General features: G+C 49.1%; 2 protein-coding genes and 1 long non-coding RNA gene across 3 annotated transcripts; 2 read left to right on the top strand and 1 right to left on the bottom strand.

Annotated features, from left to right (window-relative positions):
• Nucleotides 1-155: 155 nt before the first annotated feature.
• LOC136366218 (uncharacterized) lies at nt 156-645 on the top strand. Its single transcript, XR_010744491.1, has 2 exons — nt 156-220; nt 302-645. It is a non-coding gene; the product is annotated as an uncharacterized lncRNA (long non-coding RNA).
• Nucleotides 646-1,484: 839 nt separating this feature from the next.
• Nucleotides 1,485-8,284, bottom strand: SEC13 (SEC13 homolog, nuclear pore and COPII coat complex component). Its single transcript, XM_066327124.1, has 9 exons — nt 8,105-8,284; nt 7,380-7,424; nt 6,359-6,474; nt 5,785-5,936; nt 5,116-5,249; nt 4,221-4,354; nt 3,616-3,736; nt 2,704-2,850; nt 1,485-2,351 (listed from the first exon to the last, which is right to left on the bottom strand). The coding sequence occupies exons 1-9, from the start codon at nt 8,105-8,107 to the stop codon at nt 2,241-2,243; spliced, it is 963 nt and encodes a 320-aa protein (XP_066183221.1). The 5' UTR covers nt 8,108-8,284; the 3' UTR covers nt 1,485-2,240.
• Nucleotides 8,285-8,462: 178 nt separating this feature from the next.
• On the top strand, nt 8,463-21,215 carry LOC136366213 (cullin-associated NEDD8-dissociated protein 1-like). Its single transcript, XM_066327120.1, has 15 exons — nt 8,463-8,547; nt 10,315-10,458; nt 11,685-11,839; nt 12,255-12,378; nt 13,017-13,273; nt 13,895-14,000; nt 14,527-14,672; nt 14,832-15,124; nt 15,492-15,633; nt 16,216-17,721; nt 18,089-18,184; nt 18,868-19,037; nt 19,146-19,310; nt 19,614-19,721; nt 19,892-21,215. The coding sequence occupies exons 1-15, from the start codon at nt 8,480-8,482 to the stop codon at nt 20,117-20,119; spliced, it is 3,708 nt and encodes a 1,235-aa protein (XP_066183217.1). The 5' UTR covers nt 8,463-8,479; the 3' UTR covers nt 20,120-21,215.
• Nucleotides 21,216-21,294: the final 79 nt, after the last annotated feature.

The raw sequence follows: 21,294 nt of genomic DNA, 5'->3' as shown, positions 1-21,294 counted from the left end.
TATTCTCTACACTAAAAACTGGTAACATTCCTTAATTATAAGTGCCTTAGACACTGTCTTTGTATTCACCAGGTTTTTTTTTTCATTTTACCAGAATCAAACCAAGATAAGATTAGTACTGACATAAGAAACTTTGTATACTCAGGTTGTAAAACATTGTATACTCAGGTTGGTTGATAACTGCTTAATTCTGCAGGAGATTTAGTCGAGATGTTTTAGGGTGCTGAAAATCTAATATTCATTGTTTTTCACGGTTATATTGTGGGAGACCCATGGTAAAATTCTTGTGTCTTCTCTGGAGAGGAATGCACTTGGTTACAGTGCAGAGCTGAATGGGGAACCCCAGAGTTTTAAACTGAGAAATGTAGTTTGTGCACAGTTCTGTTTCATGAAAGTGCTTTAGAGGTTTTGTTCTCCTGTAGTCACCAAATAGAATTGTTATTCTTTGTCTTGTACCCTAATAGTTTTAAAATATTCCGAGGTGATTTGGGTAAGACATACAGAGTTACCTAAATATTTAGCATAACATACATAAGATATTGTGTGGTCTTACATTAACACTGTAATGTAACTTGGCAGTTCAGAATCCGGTTTATGCATTACCATTTACTAATAGCTTTGTGAATAAAAAACCCTGAAAATTTCCTTTCTTTCTGGCCTGGTTTTTCATGACTTATGGCACAGAAAATGTATTTCATTCCACCCTATTTGGGCAAAAGCAGCTCAAGGTCACTTTGCTCTCAGTAGAAATTATTAGTACAAAATCTTTATTCATTCACTGTCAATAGCAGATTTTTTCTCCTTTCTGATGGCTCTAGAGAAAATGTTCCCGGTACAATGTGTAGGAGACTCCGGCGGTGCCGGGAGGCGGGGCTGAGGGCAGCGTCCTTCCCGGCACAGCCAATCAGCGCCAGGAGGCGGGGCCGAGGGCAGCGTCCTTCCCGGCACAGCCAATCAGCGCCGGGGGGCGGGGCTGAGGGCAGCGTCCTTCCCGCCCTTTCCGCCACAGCCAATCAGCGCCGGGGGGCGGGGCTGAGGGCAGCGTCCTTCCCGGCACAGCCAATCAGCGCCAGGGGGCGGGGCTGCGCTCTGAGGGGCGGCGGCTCGGGCGCATCGGCAATAAACTGGCGGCTGTCACTTCTCCGGCGCTTCTCATAAACCACCCGTTAACGCTGGTTTTAAAAACTGCTTCAAAGGGTGCGAATGGGCTCACACCCTTCTTTCTTACCTCATGACGAGAAAAGTTGTAAGAGCAGAGAAGGGAAGCTGGCACTGCTTATGTTCTCCCTGGGAAGAGCAATGGCTTTGTAAAGCCTTGTCTCATGATGTACCATTACAGAAGGAAAAAAGTCACCAAAACACCCAAGCTCTTGCAAAGATAATTACATGGACGGGAAGATGTCACTGTGGCTTGGCTGAAGACAGACTGCAGACCGCCTTGAAAAGGCAGTCCTGTGAAAAGATTATTTAATACAGGCACTGGGTTTTAACCAATAGGGTTTTATTCTGTTGGTATCTCAACCAAAAAAAAAAAAAATCCAAACAACTGAGGTACAGTACAGAAGTGTGACTAAAAAAAATAAATCTTCAAACCATGGTCTGATTTACTGATGTTGGTTAAATAACCCACTTTGAGATTATTGTAAAGCAGAAGACATACGCATTCCACTACTCCTTTTCATCTTCAAGAAAGCAAAGAGACTTTCACCTGGTCAAGCACGATATTTTCAGAAAGACACAAGTACAATGTCACTGTCACCAGCAGGGCTAGCTAGCACTCTACCAGCTAACCTGAGAACTCCATCAGCCCTTTCCCTCACTTGAAACAAAGCTCTGGTCTTTGAGGGCACAGAGTATTTGTCCCCTTGCATAAAAGGAGTTCAGACCTCATTGCTTTGACAGCTTCCCCCTGTTCAGTTCAAGTGCATGAACTCTGACCACTGCACGTACAATCAAATTTGACTCCTAAACCAGAAAAGCAGGGAGTAATTCCTACAGTATCAAGGAGTAGTATCAGGCACAGTACTTGGCTATACTGTTTACCTTAAATTTAAGGGAATGTCAATTAAGGCTGATTATCAACATATCGTAGCCTCCTAGTAATAGAGTGCTCATAAAATTGGATAATTGTTTCCCATGTTCATGTCCAGTTTAGATAAAATCAGTTCTCATCCAGCTAAAGACATATTGCAAATCAGGGACAGTGATCACTTGTTGCAGCTGGAGTATTCCATTGTGCTTCACTGCTCATTCTGCTGCCCTTCTGTCACAGCAGAGACTCCTCCTTGGCCCTTGTTCACGTCGCTGATACACGCCCACAGTCCATCCACTGACTCCTTCCACAGTGTCACCTCAAAAACAGAGCAGGAACAGCTTTCAGCTTTAAACACATCCTGTTTCTGCTTTTTTTGTGGCTACCACAGCAGGGTTTGGTGATAGCCTGCAGTCATATGAGGAGAGTATGTGAATTGTTAGTACCCCACAAAATCAAGTTCAGCCTACATTTCTGCCCTCCAGTAAGAATGCACTGCAAGCAGTTTTCTAAAGGTTAGGGTCTTCCAGCCCTCTTGATTGATCAGAAGAAAAAACAACCCCATTGCAGCAAAGGAGACTCTACAACAGCCTTGTGTTAACCGTGATCACAGTCTCAGCTCCTCTGGAAACAGGGTGCACAGGGGTGAAAGCCAAGGCAGCAGTACTCACTTTGTTGTCTCCTCCAGACACTGCAAGGATATTGGCAGTGATGGACCAGCTCACGTGCCAGACAACATCATTGAACTTGTGCAGCAGCTTCGGCGACCAGGAGTTTCCAGAGGCATCATCACACGTCCAGATAAACACTCGGCCATCCTGCAAAAGCACAGAGACCAAGTTGGCTGGGCACAGGAAACAGAACCCTGATTTGCCCTTGGAACTACCCTTCCAAATCACAGCTCAGACACCAGCCCTTGGTGTGTCTGCACGGATTCGTGCTCAGCACAGCAAGGAGGCTGTCTCCTTGCCATGTACAAAGGCAAGGCAGGAATACAGCACTGATGAGAAAAACTACAAACAATGACTTGCAAATACCAGAGAAGAGCCCCCAAAATACCTATATATCAGATGAAATACCTCCCCAAAAGGAGATTTTGTTTTCCACTCACATGGTAGGAGCTCACTAAGAGTCTTCTTGATATTAAAAAAATAAAATATTTACAGCTTAGCAGCAAGAACGCAACAGTCAATATGAAGGTTGAGGACATCAGAGCTGATTTAAGAATGACAGTTACTAGAAAACAGTATTTTTACAAGGAAGTTCAGTAAATTTGATCCCAAAACACCAAAATATGACATTAGTTGGAAGGTCTTCCTCCTAGTGAGACCATCCTGCTCATGATTTTCAAAACAAAAATCAGTCTTTGGTAGAGGCACACACGCACATACATAAACCTTTGTCCAGAAATGCTTCTGCTGGGCTTCTGAGGTTGGGAGAACAGAAATCAAAGAGGCCCAGATACAGCAAAGGATTGCCAAGAGGAGCTGTTACAGCAGCTCTATCCCTACAGAAACAGGGAAGGAAGCACATGGAAGTGAGCGCCCCAAGTGCCTGCCTCTGGCGCTCTGAAGAAACCTCACCTGTGAGCAGCTAGCAATGGTGCTGGTTGGCAAACCTATGGATGGAGCCCAGGCCACATCTCGTACCCAGTCACTGTGAGCCTCCAGCTTCTGCTCTTCTTTCCACTGACCCTCTTCTTCCCTGAAAACACAGCTATATCGTCAGAAGGGTCGTGGCAGCATCCTTCATTGTCTCACCCCCAGCTCGGTAAGGCTTTGGACTGTAGTATTCAGACTTTGTTCATCAACCCGACACAAAACACAACCGTTTCCCAGTTCTCCAAAAACCCCTGTGGCTTAAACTGACATAGTCCCTTCCAGGGGACAGAAAGCAGAACAGGTAGAGAGGTTCTGACCTTCAGTTACTGCCAGAAATCTGCTATTACCAAAGTATTAACCAAAGACCATCAGAAAGCCACCCTTTGAGAGAAGATCACACAGAGCTGGTACAAAATGCAAGAACCATGGAAGATCTTGTGCATCACTAAGTTTCCATTTTTAATACACTTCTCTATAACAGCAATTCAAAGATGATACAATAGAGATGCTAAAAATACTACTTGAAATAGTAACAGCGACACTCAAAGCCCAAAGTTTCAGGTTTTATCTGGCGACTGGGTACTTACTTCCAGATCTTGACCAAGTTGTCACAGCCACCAGATGCAAATCTTTTGATGTAGTTTGGCTTTTGACTGGAAGGTTGTTCTATAAGGCTCCCTGGTACAACAGCAGGAGCCCAGCTAACTGCATTACATCCAATCTAGTTAATGAAAAACACTACTGTCAAAAGTTGCTTATTTTAATTAACTAAATAAATAGATAAAGGCTGCTGAGGGGGTGAAGAACAAGTAGCATACTCTCTATTGAGAGTGGGGAATAAGCCCATCTCAGAAAAACTGAAGTCTTCCGCAATATTGGATGAATATCAGAAGAATAAAAAAATCCAGACGCAGTTTAGCCTCACTGAGGCACTTACTCAGAAGGACTGAGATAGCTAAGGGCATTTGCACACAAAATAGTTAATCTTGGATGTAAATAGGGGACACAGAGACAGAAGCTGCAAAGACAAAAGGCACACACAGCTGCTAAGATTTAGGAATACAGGGGCAGAAGGAACCTTTGGTCCTAAGCCAAATTTCATTCTACTGGGGGCCACTGACATTTGCTTATTGCGTTCTGCTTAAACAAAAATCTCCACAATTTTGGGAAAAACAGAGTCCCACAGTTTTTCCAGTTGGTGCAGGTATTCTTAGGACCGAGCCCATTTCTTACCAGGTAACTTTCAGCACTGTATTTTACAATAATGCCCAATAAACAGGCTTTGCCAGTGCTGTTTAGTGAACTTAATCGTATTTCCACTTCATTTTAGTGACTAAGAAGTACACCTGCCTGCTCTGGATGAACTTAAACTATTCTTGTTTCACATCATTTCACTGCATTTCAGTGTTTATCTAGTCACGTCTCTGAGGCATCACCTCAGTGTTATCTGTAGCTCTGGGCTGCTCCAAAGGACAGACTCACCGTGTGTGCATTGCTGATCTTTTTGACTTCCCACTGCCCATCACCCGTGTAGCTCAACAAGGAAATGGCCCCGTCGGAGCTCCCACAGGCCAGGATCAGTCCATAGTCGTGTGGTGCCCAGCAGACAGAATTCACTGGGAAGGGCAAGACAGACCAGATTACAGCACAGGGACTACCTAAAACTGACTGACCAATTCCCTGCCTGCCATCAGTGCCACAGTCACCAAAAGCAAGTGGCTTTGAAAGCTGAGAATGAGTCAAATTGGCAAAAGCCAGCCAATTAGCATTGTTTACTGAGTGACAGATCTGTATTGCAAGGGTAAATCATCTGAACCCAACAGTTTCTATTTTAAAACAAAATACAGCATGATAATTGCAGTTTTTCTTACTAGAAACAGACAGTATTTTCCTCAATTCACTACTCTGCCATCTTTATTTGAAAGCTGACTTATTTGTGTAACAACACCTATGGGTACATGGTATGAATGAGTAGTGGGTTATCTAGTAATCTGACCTTAGGGAAATGCCCTGTTAGTGGTCAACAGATTTACACTCTCTTCAGTTTTTATCCTTTTCTTTTTGACAGAGGCTTTCTTACTTAACACTAACACCCAAATTCCCTCATCTCCCCAGTCTCCCTTCCCAGCTCCACACTCCAACACTCCATACCTGAAGAATCATGTCCTGTGTACTCGTAGGTCTTTTCCCAAGTGCCATTTTCTTCCTTCCAGATAATAACCTTCCTGTCATAGGAACAGGATGCCAAGATATTCCCATACATAGGATGAGCCCAGGCAACTTGCCACACAGGACCTTCGTGCCTGCAAGAAGCAACACCATTTGGAAAAGCTGAGAGAAAGCCCTTTTAGCTGCAGCTGCCTCACAGATCACTTGAGACTGTGAATCACCCTTCTGGGAGGGATTAGAGCTCTGACGTAAGGAATGGGTAATGCTAAGATGGCAATGTTAGTGCCCTTACACAGGGCTCTCACTGTCACAGAAAACAATCTCAACTTGGATTACTACATTTTACTTCTTGAAAATCACAGGTGCAAAGTACTAAATGAACGACCAAGCCACACTGGGGCTCTGTACACCCCCCTCCCACCCCCCAAGAAGTTGTTCAGCACAGTCTTGAAGGAGTTCACCCTGGAATTCAACCTGCACTTTGTGCTGCACAAGGGAAAACGGACAAAGCATCAGGATCTTGCCCTGATTGACCTCTCCTGCTGGGACATCTCACCCCCTCAGGTCTGCAATGAGGATCTGGCCCCCGTTGCGGACGTCGAAGATCTTCACGGATCGGTCTGAGGAGCAGGTGGCCAGGCGCGTGCCGTAGTAATCCATCTGTGCATCGTGCTGCCGGGAGAGCAGGGAGAGCTGTGCTCAGTGTGCCTGCCCACTGACCCCACCGCAGCACAGCCACCGGAGAGAAACGTGTTCAACAATCCAGACAGCCACAAAAGCAGTTTGTTTCCCCAGCTGCTTCTTCAACCACTATACAAACATTACACAGAAGGAATCCAGAGAATTCTGAGCAGCCATCCACAGCATTTTCCTGTCAGGGAATTCAGGCTGCTGACTACAAAGCAGTGACCAGTTATGTATCTCTGTTTCTTAAAATGTGAAGTGGTGTACAAATATTGCTCTTAATTATGTTTGAAACTTCACCATCACTAAACCACAGAATCCTTAAGGCTGGAAAAGACCTCCAAGGTCACCGACTACAACCTTTGACCAATGATACCTTGTCACTAGACCAGAGCACTGAGTACCACATCCAGTCACTTCCTGAACACCTACAGGGATGGTGACTACACCACTTCCCTGGGCAGCCCTTTCCACAGCTTGACAGACTTTTCTGTGAAGAAGTTCTTCCTGAAAAACTAGGCTCACCTAACTGGGCTCTTCCTTCAACAAATTACTTTGAAACTTTTCTTCCTACCCAGACTAAGACGTCTACTCCCTGAAACATCCACGTAAAGGAAAACCCTTTTTATCAGCCAAAGTTCTGTGCCAGCAAATATACACACATCTCTATTATTTCGCAGAAATGGGCAGAAACAAGCCTGCACATGAGCCAAGTTTTCCTCTTCAAACAGTATGAAACGGCAAGACCAGGATTTCAGACGGCATTCTGCATCCAACACCCCACGAGTGTGCCCTTACACGGGCACATAGATGAGCCCTCAGTGCCCACAGAGAGCCCCAGAGCAGCTCTGTTACAGCAGCCGCCGGACCGAGCACCTCCCCGGCACACTTACGATCATGTCCTCGTGGGACGTGTCCACGGTGTTAATGACCGAGACCTGCGGGGAGAAGGAACACAAGGAGCTCAGCGCAGCGACTCGCGGCCGCGGCCCCTGGAGCCCCAGTCCACCCCCGGCCGCAGCCGGGGCCAGCAGCTGGCCCGGTTGTACCGTGTGCCGTGCCCGGTGCCCCGTGTGCCGTGTGCCCCGTGTGCCGTGTGCCCCGTGTGCCGTGCCCCGAGTGCCCTGTGCCGTGCCCGGTGCCCCGTGTGCCGTGCCCGGTGCCCCGTGTGCCGTGCCCGGTGCCCCGAGTGCCGTGTGCCGTGCCCGGTGCCCCGTGTGCCGTGTGCCGTGCCCGGTGCCCCGAGTGCCCTGTGCCGTGCCCGGTGCCCCGTGTGCCGTGCCCGGTGCTCCGAGTGCTCTGTGGCCGGTGCCCCGTGTGCCCTGTGCCGTGCCCGGTGCCCCGTGTGTTCTGTGCCGTGCCCAGTACCCCGAGTGCTCTGTGCCGTGCCCGGTGCCCCGTGTGCCGTGCCCGGTGCCCCGTGTGCTCTGTGCCGTGCCCGGTGCCCTGTGTGCCGTGCCCGGGCTGCTTGGGCCGCGGCGGGAGGCCGCACCCGGCAGCGCCAGGGCCCCGCAGCGGGAGCCGCCGGTGTCCCGGCCCCGCTCCCTGCCGCCCCGGCCCTCGGCCGCCGGTCCCGTCCCCGCTCCCTGCCGCCCCGCTCCCTCCCGCCCCGTCTCACCATGGCGGCGGCGGCCCGGCGCTGCTCCGGCCCGGCCTCTGCCCGCGCGCTCAGACGTGGCACGCCGGTCCGCGCACAAGCGGCCCCGCCGCGCCCCGCCCGCCTGCCACGGCGTTCCGCTCGTGCCGGGTTCCGGGGGCGGCCGCTGCCTTCGCCGGGCGCGAGAGGGCGAGCGGCGGGAGCGGGGCCTGAGCCGTCCTGTCCTGCCCCCGGCACCGGCCGGGCACAGGCCGAGCCCGCCGAGCGGCCGCAGGCCCCGCCGGGGCCCGGACAGAGCCCTCTGCCGCAGGGCCGCCGCCCCGGCCCCCAAAGCCGTGCGGCTCCTCCCGCCTGTGGGCCGCCTGGCGCGGAACGGAGCCTGCAGAGCCCTCCGCCATGGCCAGCGTCTCCTACCACATCTCCAGCCTGCTGGAGAAGATGACCTCCACCGACAAGGACTTCAGGTGTGGCACCGCGGGCCTGGGAGCGGGGGGCTGCCCAGAGACGGGCCCGTCCGCGCCGGTGGCGGGGTGCAGGGGCCTGAGACTGGCGTCACTTTATTCACAGGCTCTCAGGCCGACTGTGTCCTAGCTGAGGGAGGAAGACAGAGAAGCCAGCGGTCTTCCCTTCCCTCGCCTAGACTGGTGCCTGTTGAAAGTGGAAGGGGGAATGAATCGGGGCAGCTGGACTTCAAGTTGTTATTTGTTCTGTGAATAAAGAACATCGTAGCAGAAAGGCTTCTAATTTGTTTTGATAGTTTGTGAGCTAGTTAGTGCATTAAAAGGGGTGAGTGGAGACCTCCGTGTCCCTGGGTGACGAATGCTGCTCATACTGGCTCTGCTTAGGCTGCCTGGAGAGCTTTTTCTGTGTGATGGGAGAAAGTGCCTCCTAATGGGACTGAGATGCTTTTATTTCTTTGCTTATGTTAGCAGAAAAGTTGACATCTTTTTAGAGTTAGGCGGATGGCTTGATGTGTAAAGCAGTCTATAAAAAGTAATTAAGACTGACATGTATGAAGGATTTCACTCCTAAGCATATTGTTCTCCCAGTACCAACCTGAAAGATAATGTTCAGGCCAGACTTGGTGTTTTGAGGTCTAAGAGAGGGCTTAGTAATAGCATAAAAGTAGGTTGATTTTTGTAGAAGCTGCTGATATTCTTAGATGTTAAAATAGGTACTTTGGAGAGAAGTCAGTGATGGAGCAGTTGTACAAACAGTTTGTTCAAAGAATTTACAGTTAGCACTCCAAACACGATGTGCCCAACACCAGGCACAGGTCATTTCACAGAGGTACTGCAGGGCCTCTTCCTCCCAGCAAAGGCCAAACGTGATCTGTTATAGGACCAAGTTTCTCTTGTTCCCCCTCAGAGCTGGATCTGTTTCTGAGATCCCAAGTCCTGGGGCAGGATGGCAGCAGGCAGCAAGTCCAGAGCTGGATGTGTTGCCGTGGAAGGCTCTGTTCAGCCTGTGGCCATAATTGGTCATGCTGGTCTGACACAGGCACTGAACTGCAGAGTGCAGCTGAGGAGCTCCTGCAGAATCAGAAATAGATTGCACGTTAACATCTTAGGGCACATCACTGCTGTTTTCTCACTCTGGATTTCAGGCTGGCTCTGGAACACCACAGTAGCCCCTTGTTCCATTGCTGCTCTGGAATGGGCTGACAGACTGACGCCTCAAACGATGACCTGTACACGAGAGCTCTTATGTGCTGAATGAGTGACATCAGAGCCTAATTTAAAAAGGAGCTTTCATTTTGTAACAAGAGATTTTGTGGTTCCTGTTAGACATGACTTTTTTTTTTCATTTTTGAAAGTGATAGGGCTTGTCCATGTGTGGGGTCATACTATCAGTGCTAAGTTAGCTAGAAAGAACAGAGCTAGGTGTATTCTTAGACCCCAGACTGCTTTTCCTAGGCCAGGTGAAAAATTGGTGAAAAAACCCATCATCATTTTTTTTCTGGCATAATTAGCCATCTTAATCTAGTCAGTGAGAAAAAATACACATGCTGAGTGCCAGTTGTAGAGTTTTTGTTTACCTGACCCCTGTCAGGTAGTTATCTACTTGTAAGATAGTAGTAACTTTCCTTTTTCTTAGACAATGTTGAAGTTACTCTTTGGTAGTGTGTTTTCATACAAGCACCAGTTGTCAAGTTGTGTCTCATGTGATGCAGAGGTGATGCATTTGTGTCTGCACATTAACCAATGCAATTTTTCCCTGTGTCCTTTCAGGTTTATGGCCACCAATGACCTGATGATGGAACTGCAGAAAGATTCAATAAAGCTGGATGAAGACAGTGAGAAAAAAGTTGTGAAAATGCTTTTGAAGTTGCTGGAGGACAAAAATGGGGAAGTACAGAACCTTGCTGTCAAATGGTAAGAGCCTGGACAGTCATAGCCATGTTCCCTGGCTAATAAAACCCTCACAGACTGCAGCGGGTGTGTGAGAGCAGAGCCTGGCCCTTGGCACCTCCCTCAAACCTCCTTTGGAAGGCACTTTGCCCTCACTTGCAGGCACTGCACTTTCTCTGTAGACACTCACAAGGGGCAGAAAGAGATGATTTTGGAAGTGCTTCAGTGCTTCTGTTATAAACCTTACCGCATGGAAGGCAGATCCCTAAGATTTTACTGCTTCAGGGAGAAGCACAATTTAAAATTTTGGTCATCAAGCTTTTGACCTCTCTCAGGCTTTGAAATCCAGTGCTGAATTTCTCCATGAATCTGTCTTTGATAGCAATGGTACTAAATGTGCACAGCCCTTATGGACTTGAATTTCAGGTCCAAATCCTTCTCTTCAAGGGAGTTTTCATTGAACTTTATAATGCACTTGGGTTTTTCCGTGCCTTTAGTCTGAGTGCAGCCTGTGCTCTTGCTTTGCCTTTGACCATTCCCATATTTTTTTAATCAGAATGAACAAAAGCAGCAGGTTCCTCTATTAGTGAATCCTCTGATAAAGAGATCCTGCTGCTGACATGTTCTTTCCCATCTCTTTTCCCAGCATGTCTAAGTGGGCGTGTTGAGTCTAGAAATGCCATTGAATGGCTCAGTTCACCCCAGGGCTCCAGAAAGGTGGGCCATTTAAAGACAACTTTGGGTTCCTCTATTTTTTCCTGCTGTGGATCCTATTCATATTCCCTTTTTTTTTTCAACCACGTGCTGCTTCTATCCCTGTTCTTTCCCTGTTATCTTTGGCCCTTTCTTTTGATTCCCACTGTCCTGACTTTTTTTTTTTGGCCCTGCTCCTGTCTCTGCCTGGTTTGGGTTGGTTTATTCTGGGTTTTAAAGCAAAACAATTGGGCACTGAGCAGAGGACCTTCTCTGTTGAGAGGAACTTCTCAACTTCTTTGCCTCTTAATCTCTGGTTGTATCTGCAGTAAATCCATAATAATTGCAATCTCTCATCCATCCAGAGTGTGATAATGAGGAGGCCTCCAAATGGAACCAGGAATATTTCCTTTCCGTGCCTAAGGAGGAGCTTAGAGCGGAATGTCAGTCATTCCCAGATAGGTGTCCAGGATCTTTAAGAAGGAGCAGTGTGGCGGTCTGAAGGACATGGACAGTGGGATTAGGCCCCTCATCCTGACTGGCTTCTCCTCCCACAGCCTGGGCCCGCTGGTTGGCAAGGTGAAGGAGTACCAGGTGGAGACCATCGTGGACACGCTCTGCACCAACATGCTGTCCGACAAGGAGCAGCTGCGGGACATCTCCAGCATCGGCCTCAAAACGGTCATTTCTGAGCTGCCACCAGCTGCCACGGGTACACTGTCTGTCCCCACTTGTCACTGAGGAACGGGCAGTCACGGCCTTTGGCAAGTGGGGAAAATGTAGAGTCCAGAGCCTAACAGTTACTGATTCTTTACTCACCTGCCAGAGGACAATCTGTGAAATCAGGAGGAGGGACCATAGAGCTGAGCTGTCAGTGGGATGAAAGATGGAATGAAATGAAAAATTGAGCTGTATTTGGGGCTATGTATCCCCAAAATGTGTCAGCTTTTCAGAGGATACCTGAGGCTGCCAACAATAGGATTTTCCTCTGGAGACATCTGATTAATCTGTCCTGATTAGATCTCCCAGTGGTGATTTCGTTTTTCAGTGTAGAAGGGATTGAATGGTTCCTAGCAGAAAAAAAATTCCTTGTTAACTGACAGCAGGGAAAAATATCTCTCTTGCAGGTTCCACCATGACAGCAAATGTGTGCAAAAAAATCACAGCCCAGCTGACAGGAGCCATTGGCAAGCAGGAGGATGTGTCCGTGCAGTTAGAAGCTCTTGACATCCTGTCAGATATGCTGAGCAGGTACCAGAGGATTTCCTTCTGGCAGTTGTGCATAGAAGGGGGCTGCAGGGATGTGTCTGCTTTTGATTTCTTTATTTCCCTAATCCTATTATTGGGACTTAAAAACACAGGATTTGGTTGGCTGCTCCTAGGGAATATCTGAGTAGAGCAGGTCCCCAGCAGGGAGAAGAGGTAACATGCCAAGCCTTTCTGTGCTTGGAAATGGCAGTGCCTCTGGTGATGGATCCCACAGAAGCTTAGCTCACACAAACGTGGAAGAGTGAGGGCGAAGCAGGGAGGTTTATTTTAGCCCTATGAGCCCATCACACATGCTTTTTTTTTTTTCCTGGCTGCCTCTTGTTGCATAAGTCAGAGTGACAGTGTCGTATGTCATCTGCATGCAGGAAATTATTAGCACACCCTTGGGTCATACAGAAGGACACAGTCAAAAACTCCTCCATGATGGAGACAAATAATCTCTCCCTGTGTTTTACAGACCAAGTCAGTGTTCAGGCCAAAATGACAAACCCACCCTTCTCCTCCTCCCCGCAATGTGCATGAAGTCTCCATAGCTGCAGGATTTTTAGATTTGTTGCTGCCAAGAGGGCTTTTTTCTGAGCCTTTGAGTTTTACTTTGTGCCTTGTTCTGTTCATTGCAGGTTGGGAGGAACACTCTACTCATTCCATTCCTCCATCCTGACATGCCTGCTGCCCCAGCTGACGAGCCCCAGGCTGGCAGTACGTAAACGGGCCATCATTGCCTTGGGGCACCTGGTCTTGACCTGCAGTGGAAACATCTTCTCAGAGCTTACAGAGCATCTGCTGGCAGAGCTGAAGAGGAACGAGTCCACATCTACCACCAGGACGTACATTCAGTGTGTGGCTGGCATCAGCAGGCAGGCTGGGCACCGCATAGGTAGGGTGAGCAGCTTGAAATGATGCTGGGAAATGTACGTGCATTCTAGAGCAGCTCCTCTTTGTGGTAAAAGAAGAGTGCTCATCGTTCCTAATGTATTAGTGGCTTGTGCTTGTGATCTCCCCTGTGGTTCTGGTCTGATTCTCTGATTCTCTGACCTCCACTTGGAAAAGAAGACACCAGAGTATCTCTCTGGCTGCCCTTCACTAGGGACTTAAGATCTTCCCCTCAAGATCTTGCAGCACTTCCCTGGTTTAAATTGATACCTCTACAAACTAGGTCAGTGGATTCACCCCTTTTAAAATGACAGAGGGGATGGCAACATATTGTATTACTTGTCTAAAAGACCTGCCAGAGTTGGGATTAGGTCCTAAGAGATCTCTAATCACAGCTCTTCCTTTGACTGAAATGCCAGCAAGGGGCTGCAGACAGGGAGCAGGGATCAGCTGCTGAAAAGCACACTGCTGGTTTTGATGGGCTGCTGGCTCCTAGCCCATGAGGTCTGGGGCAGGAATGCTCTACCAGGCACAGGAAGGAAGTGGCAGGTGGCTGAGGTGTCACCTTTCCAGGTGAGTGAAGGCTGGAATGGGTTTTCACTGCTGCTTGCTTTGTCTTTCCCAGGAGAACACCTGGAGAAGATCATTCCTCTGATTGTTCAGTACTGTAATGTGGATGATGATGAGCTGCGAGAATACTGTTTCCAGGCCTTTGAGTCCTTTGTGAGAAGGTGTGTATCCTTGGGGAATGCCTCTACACCATCCAGTGCATCCCTGTCCTCCTGGTGTAAATATCCATACGTTCAGCATCCTCGAAGGAGGGCCTCTTCCTGCAAGTCTTCCTGTTAGGAAGACAGTTCACGTATGAAATTTCTTCTGCACGTGCAGGCTTGGACTGGAACCAGGAGCTGCTTTACCTCAGCATGTGAGGCTGTCCTTCTGTATTGGTTTTGCACAAGTGGCAGTTTTCTTCCTTGTCCTTGGAGTGTTCCTTAGCCAGAGGGAACTCAGTCCTCCCAACAAGATGAAGGCAACCAATATATTTATTTGTCCTTACAAATATTATTGCATCCTCCCCCCAGGGGAAAGTGGCCTTGCTTCATGCACAGCAGGAAGGAACATCTTTGGTTTAGCTCACGTTATCATAATATTCACATGCTCTGTGAAGCACTTTGTGATCCTTTTGAGATTAATAATACTTGGATATTTAAAACAGCTTAGTCTCTGTTTAACTCTTAAAATTTTTGTTTGTGATAGGTGCCCAAAGGAAATGGACCCTCACATCTCGAGTGTGATGGGACTGTGTTTGAAGTACATTACCTTTGACCCAAACTACAACTATGATAATGAGGAGGAAGAGGAAGACATGATGGAAACTGAAAATGGGGAGGATGAAGAGCAAGGTGCCTGCTTGTGAGGATGGCTGTGCTCAGCAAAACACGGGGTTAACATTTCTCCCCTTCCTGCTTTCTCCTGGAGAGGGCAGCTCTGAGGATCAAGTGATCCTTTAGCTCCTGTTTTCTCGTAACGCTGCCCCTTGTTTCCCCTTGTGTTGTTTCTAGAAAGCGACGACGAGTACAGTGATGATGATGACATCAGCTGGAAGGTCCGCAGGGCTGCGGCCAAGTGCCTGGAGGCCATTGTCAGCAGCAGGCACGATCTCCTGCAGGACTTCTACAGAACTCTCTCCCCAGCCTTGATTAGCAGGTTCAAAGAGAGGGAGGAGAATGTCAAAGCTGACATCTTCAATGCTTACATCTCCTTGCTGAAGCAAACGTTGCCTACCCAGAGCTGGCTGCACTCTTCCCATGCCTCTGGCAAGGATGATGTTCCCCTGACAATGCTTCAGAGCCAGGTGTGTGAGCAGGAGGCGGCTGGCTTAAATCACAAGGCAATGAGCAGTAGGTGCTCCTACTGCCACCTTGAGAATGTGGCTAGCAGAAGCAGTCCTGGGCAGGCATCTAGAGGGCTGGCAGTTTACTGGCCCACGGGAAGAGTGCTGTCCCAGCACAGGAGCGTGGGGGTACAGCCAGCACTGCCCTGGCGTGTGTGCAGGCTGAGGCAGGGCGGCTTCTGGCTGAAGTGTCTGGCTGGTGCCTTCCTGCAGCTGTTGCTCAGGAAATGCATTGGATAAACTGTGGTAGAAATGTACCAGAGTGAGCCTCTGAGAGCAGCTGGTTGACTGAAGGTGTCCCCTTCTCATTTGGTTCTCCAAACTGCAGGTTCCCAACATCATCAAGGCCTTGCACAAGCAGCTCAAAGAAAAGAGCATCAAATCAAGACAGGGTTGTTTCAGCCTTCTGACAGAATTGGCCAGTGTCCTTCCTGGCTGCCTGGCAGATCATATACCTGCACTTATCCCTGGTAAGCTTGTCTGTGGTCTGGGGGGAAGCAGCAGGCTTGTCAAAATCCATTCTGAACACATGTGCTCCTTGCCTGTGTGTTCCAGTTTTATTCCTGTGAGTTACTCTGCTCAGCATTAGGACAAACACGTGAAGTTCTGCTCTGTGCTGATGTGCTGAACAGCTCCCATATTAAATCTGTCCTTGCACTGAAAGCCAGGATAAAAACAAGTTAATTTCCACAGTCCCTTGAGAAGATGCTTTTGGGAGGGCCTATTCCAGCCTCCTCTGAAAGCAGCTGTAATTGTGCTGTTACCACACTGAGATCAGAAATACAAATGTAATTTCCTTTTGCAAAATGCAGTGGCATTTAAAAAAATTCTTTATATTGATTGATTGTTTAATTTGCACCACCACATTTTTCTCTGAGCTCTCTGGCCTGTGTGCTTAGGAAACATCCCACTGCTGGAAAGCTCAGGTCCCATCTTTGCTTTTGGTGTGATTGTATAGTGAATATGAGACAAGTCTCCTGTGATTGTCCTTGGCTGGATCCATGAACCTCCTTCTTTGGGAAAAATATGACACCATGTTTTCTTCTGCACAGGTATTGTTTTCTCCTTGGCGGATAAATCCAGCTCCTCCAACATGCGGATTGACACACTGTCCTTCCTCTACGTCCTTCTCTGCAACCACCAGCCTGAGGTGTTTCACCCTCATATCAAAGCCCTGCTGCCTTCTGTTGTGACCTGTATTGGAGACCCCTTTTATAAGATCACGTCAGAGGCTCTGCTGGTAACTCAGCAGCTTGTGAAAATTATCAGGCCTTTGGACAAACCTTACACCTTTGATGCCAAGCCCTGTGTGAAGGACCTTTTCCCTGGTACTCTGAAGCGGCTGAAGGCAGCTGACATCGACCAGGAGGTGAAGGAACGTGCCATCTCCTGTATGGGACAAATCATTTACAACCTGGGAGATCATTTAAGCACTGACCTCCAGCCAACCTTGAAGATATTTCTGGAGAGGCTCAAAAATGAAATCACCAGACTGACAACAGTCAAAGCATTAACCTTAATTGCTAGTTCTCCACTTAAAATAGATTTGAGACCCATCCTAGGGGAAGGTCTCCCCATTCTAGCTTCCTTCTTGAGAAAGAATCAACGTGCCTTGAAACTGAGTACTCTGAATGCTCTGGACATCCTGGTGAAGAACTACAGTGACAGCCTCAAGCCTGCCATGATTGAGGCTGTGCTAACAGAGCTCCCTGTCTTAATTACTGAGAATGACATGCATGTGTCCCAGGTGACCATCATGTTCCTCACGACTTTGGCCAAGGTTTATCCATCCTGCATCTCCAAGATCAGCGCCTCCGTCCTTGCGGAAATCTTTCAGCTTGTCCACTCACCTTTGCTTCAAGGAGGGGCCCTGAATGCCATAATTGACTTCTTCCAGGCACTGGTCCTGACAAAGACGGCTGCTGTGGGTTACTCGGAGCTGATGAAGCAGCTGACAGCCCCCGTTTACTCCTCGGGTTCGGCCGGGGCCCCGCCGACGTTGCACAAACAGGCGTATCACTCCATCGCCAAGTGTGTGGCAGCCCTGTCCTCAGCCTGCCCGAAGGAAGCCCCTGCCACAGTGAACCAGTTTGTCCAGGATGTGAAAAGTGCCAAGTCCAGCCCTGCTGTTCAAGTGCTGGCTTTCCTCTTCCTGGCAGAGGTGGGCCGCACCATGAACCTCAGTGCTCAGAGGGAGCTCAGAGCCGTCATCCTGGACGCGTTCGCCTCCCCCAGCGAGGAGGTGAAATCCGCCGCCGCCTACGCGCTGGGCAGCGTCAGCGTGGGGAACCTGAAGGAGTACCTGCCCTTCATGCTCAAGGAGATTGGAAGCCAGCCCAAGCGACAGTACCTGCTGCTGCACTCCCTGAAGGAAGTCATCAGCTCCTCCCCAGCTGACAGCCTCACACCTTATGTGGAGGATATCTGGGCTCTGCTCTTCAAGCACTGTGAGTGCACAGAGGAAGGGACACGCAACGTGGTGGCAGAATGCCTGGGGAAGCTGACCTTGGTGAACCCTGATGAGCTGCTGCCCCGGCTGAGGAACCAGCTGTCAGCAGGTAATGGGCAGAGGGAAATGGCCAGAGCATGGAAATGCTGCTTTTTGATGGAAATTTGTTTTGTAAATTGCTTGTGGGTACAACAGGGAGCAAAGCCAGTTGAGAGGAGAGCAGGTAATAAGACAGATGTCTCTGCAAGGGGGAGCAGGGGAGCACTGGTCCACACAAGAGCAGGAGGGTGCTGGGAACAGGGACTAGACGAGGAGATTGTGCAGGAGCAGATTAAAACGGAGTTGGTAAAAAGAATCCTCTACTCCCTTATCTTTATAACGTGTAACAGGACCAAGGGCACAATATGTACTAGAGAGTTATAGCAGTGATTTTCTCTCTTGATTTTTCACTGTTTTTCTTCCTCTCTTCATTGCAGGCTCCCCACATGCCCGGAGCACCGTGGTTACTGCCATCAAGTTCACGATTACAGACCAGCCTCAGCCCATTGATGCTCTCCTGAAAGGCTGCATAGGTAGGCTGGTGTGGACAGGGGTGTGAGCTGGGGGCTTGAGAGGTTGTGTGTTGTTAGCATCTCAGGGATTTCCCACTCCTCTGTGAATGTCGTCTAGTCCAGTTAGTTTTTATCAGTGTTTCTCAGCTTTTGGGATTAAACAGCAACACTGTACTGTGTGTTCTTGCTAAATGCACTGATGCCTCTCTGCTGGGCATGTTCCATTGTATTTTTAGAGTGCTTAAGTCCTTTCTGCATTTAAACTCAGAACTCCAGCACCCCACAAAAAGGATCTTCAGAAGTATAACCTACATGAGGGGCATTTGATGTCCAGGAAGCCCACAATGGATCTGCTGTATAAAACTGGCCCTTCTGTTTCAGAGAAGTTTGATCACATGGGATCTAAGCAAGAAAAATCCCCCACTACTTACTTGAATAACAAAGATTCTGATTTGACTTTAGGGTGAGATAGCCAATCACACGTTTGTTTTTATGCCCAAATGCGAAGGATAGTCATGTTTCTTTACTGTATCCCAAACAAGGGAGAGAAAGCATCTCAAATGGCTCTGACAGATTGTGCCACTAGTTACTTAAATGCTATCATAACCAGCCTCCTTGAAATACACAGCAATATTCCTTTAAAATACTGCAAAATATTGCAGCCTGTTGGCTGCAGGACTGACTGATGTTTTCTTATCCCACAGGTGACTTCTTACAAACTCTGCAAGATCCAGACCTGAATGTTCGCCGTGTGGCTTTAGCCCTGTTTAATTCTGCTGCTCACAACAAGCCTTCCTTAATCCGGGATTTACTGACCACAGTCCTACCCAGCCTGTACAATGAAACCAAAGTGCGAAGGGAGCTCATCCGGGAGGTAACTGGGCTGGGTTGGGTGCCACATGGTGACTCACGGTGGCCTGTGAAGCCCAGCTGTCCCCCTGTCTGCTCTTTGGTGACAGTTGTACTGTTTGTCTTGGTTCAGGTAGAGATGGGGCCATTCAAGCACACAGTGGACGATGGCCTTGACGTGAGGAAAGCTGCTTTTGAGTGCATGTACACCCTGCTGGAGAACTGCCTGGACAGGCTGGACATCTATGACTACCTGAACCACGTGGAGGACGGGCTGAAAGACCACTATGACATTCGGGTAGGTGCTGTGCCCCGACTGATGGCATTTTCTCTGTGGGGCCTGGGCTGCAATTGGGCTGTGTGTCCCCACAGCCCCAGGCCAGGTGGCGCAGTGTCCTCAGGGCCTTTTGCAGACACCTGCAGCACGGCACACACCTGGGCCAGCTGCAGCTCCAGCCCCCTGGCTGCCAGGGGTGCGTTTCCAGCCCTTAGCAGAGCCCCTTGCACAAGTGCAGGGGAACTCAGCACGGCGTGGGTACAGCCCAGCCTGTCGGAGAGCTGAGTGCCAGAGAACCAAGAGTCTCCCTCCCCTCGTGCCCAGATGCTGACGTTCATCATGCTGGCGCGGCTCTCGGCGCTCTGCCCCAACGCCGTGCTGCAGCGGCTCGAGCGGCTGATCGAGCCCCTCCGGGCCACCTGCTCCACCAAGGTAAGAGCAGCACAGTCCTGCCTCTGCTCCTGGCCTCCCTCAGGGTGCTGAGCCACCCATTCTGGCACACACAGCTGGAAAATACTCTGCTGGTCTTTGCTGCTGTGTTGGTTCTGTGCCTGTATGGGCTTTGCTAAATGCCAGCTGAAAACGGGGCTTTGGATTTGCAGGTGAAAGCTGGTTCAGTGAAGCAGGAGTTTGAGAAGCAGGATGAGCTGAAGCGCTCAGCCATGCGGGCAGTGGCTGCTCTCCTGACCATCCCTGAGGTGGAGAAAAGCCCAGCAATGGCAGAGTTTTCATCCCAGATCAGATCCAGTCCTGAAATGGCATCACTTTTTGAGAGCATTCAGAAAGATTCCACCTCCCTCCCCACCTCAGAGTCAATGGACATGAGCTAAGATGTTTTTCCCCACCGCCCTTCTGCCCTTGGGATGCCCAGCCAGACACACCAGCTGGGCTGGAACAAATGCCATTGAGCTGCTCTCCTGCCACAGCCAAGTCCCTGGGCAGCCGCAGGAGAAACTGGGGATGGTGTGTGGAATGTGACAGCTGGACGTGACTGGCTTGACCCAGATGCACTCATATCAGACACCTCAAAATTGGAATGAGACCTGAGATCAGGGGAATACAGCCTCATGTAAGGGATGAGCTGGAAGACGAATATTCCCATTTTTCAGGAAGTTTTTAAGGGGTGCACAAAGCAATCACAGTTGTGGTTCCTTGAACAATTGAAACACTTCCTCAAATACTCCTTACTGCAGTACAAAGGTTTTTTTATCACTGCACATGCACTTTCTACCTTAAATTGCCCAAGAATGTATTTATAATGTTTAACTAAAAAACATGGCTAAAAACTGGAAGCCATGCCTTTATTAATGGGTTCATCCCACAGGCCTTTTGGGAAAGGAGACTGCACCTGGCCAAGCTGCAGAAGCTGTACAGGGCAGGGGGTTACCTGACACCCCCACCCTCCTCCTGGGGCTGCAGTTTGGCATTTGGGCAATATGAAGCTTTGTTGCTTGGCTTTCATATTTACGGTTTTGACTGCAAAATACCTCAACCATCTTCCCCAAGGGATGATTAGTGACTATTCCAGTGACAAACCCTGCTTAAAGCTTTGCTTTGCACTAACACTGGCTTCTCTCTCCCCTTGGAGCACCTGGATGTTGGTGTCACCAGCCACAAAGGTCTCCTAGTCACACATCAGCAGCAGGCATATGCAGGAGCACCAGTGCTGTCAGGAGCCAGCATACAGCCCATTGTGGCTGCTGTGCTCAAATCCTGCTCTGTTCAAGGGAAAATGCCTTAATCGACAAAGGTTCTAACAGCCAACTAGAGGAGAATGAGGCCATCATGACACACTGCTCTAGCCATGAACTGCTCTGTGCTTTCTTTTCTCTTTTGACAGAGTGGTTGATGTGAATAGTATTTATAGTGCTGTGTGAAAGGACATCTGTTGTCTGGGTGGTATGGAAAATAAAATACACTTGTGAAGCTGTGTGCCCTGAGTTCACTGACCATCACCATGACACTGCTCCTTGAGTGCCCCTGACAGCAGAGCCCTGGAGCCAAA

This window comes from Sylvia atricapilla, chromosome 11, assembly GCF_009819655.1.
Source record: "Sylvia atricapilla isolate bSylAtr1 chromosome 11, bSylAtr1.pri, whole genome shotgun sequence".
NCBI lineage: Eukaryota > Metazoa > Chordata > Aves > Passeriformes > Sylviidae > Sylvia > Sylvia atricapilla.
The sequence above is the reverse complement of the archived record's forward strand: the minus strand, read 5'-3'. Positions and strand labels throughout refer to the sequence as shown.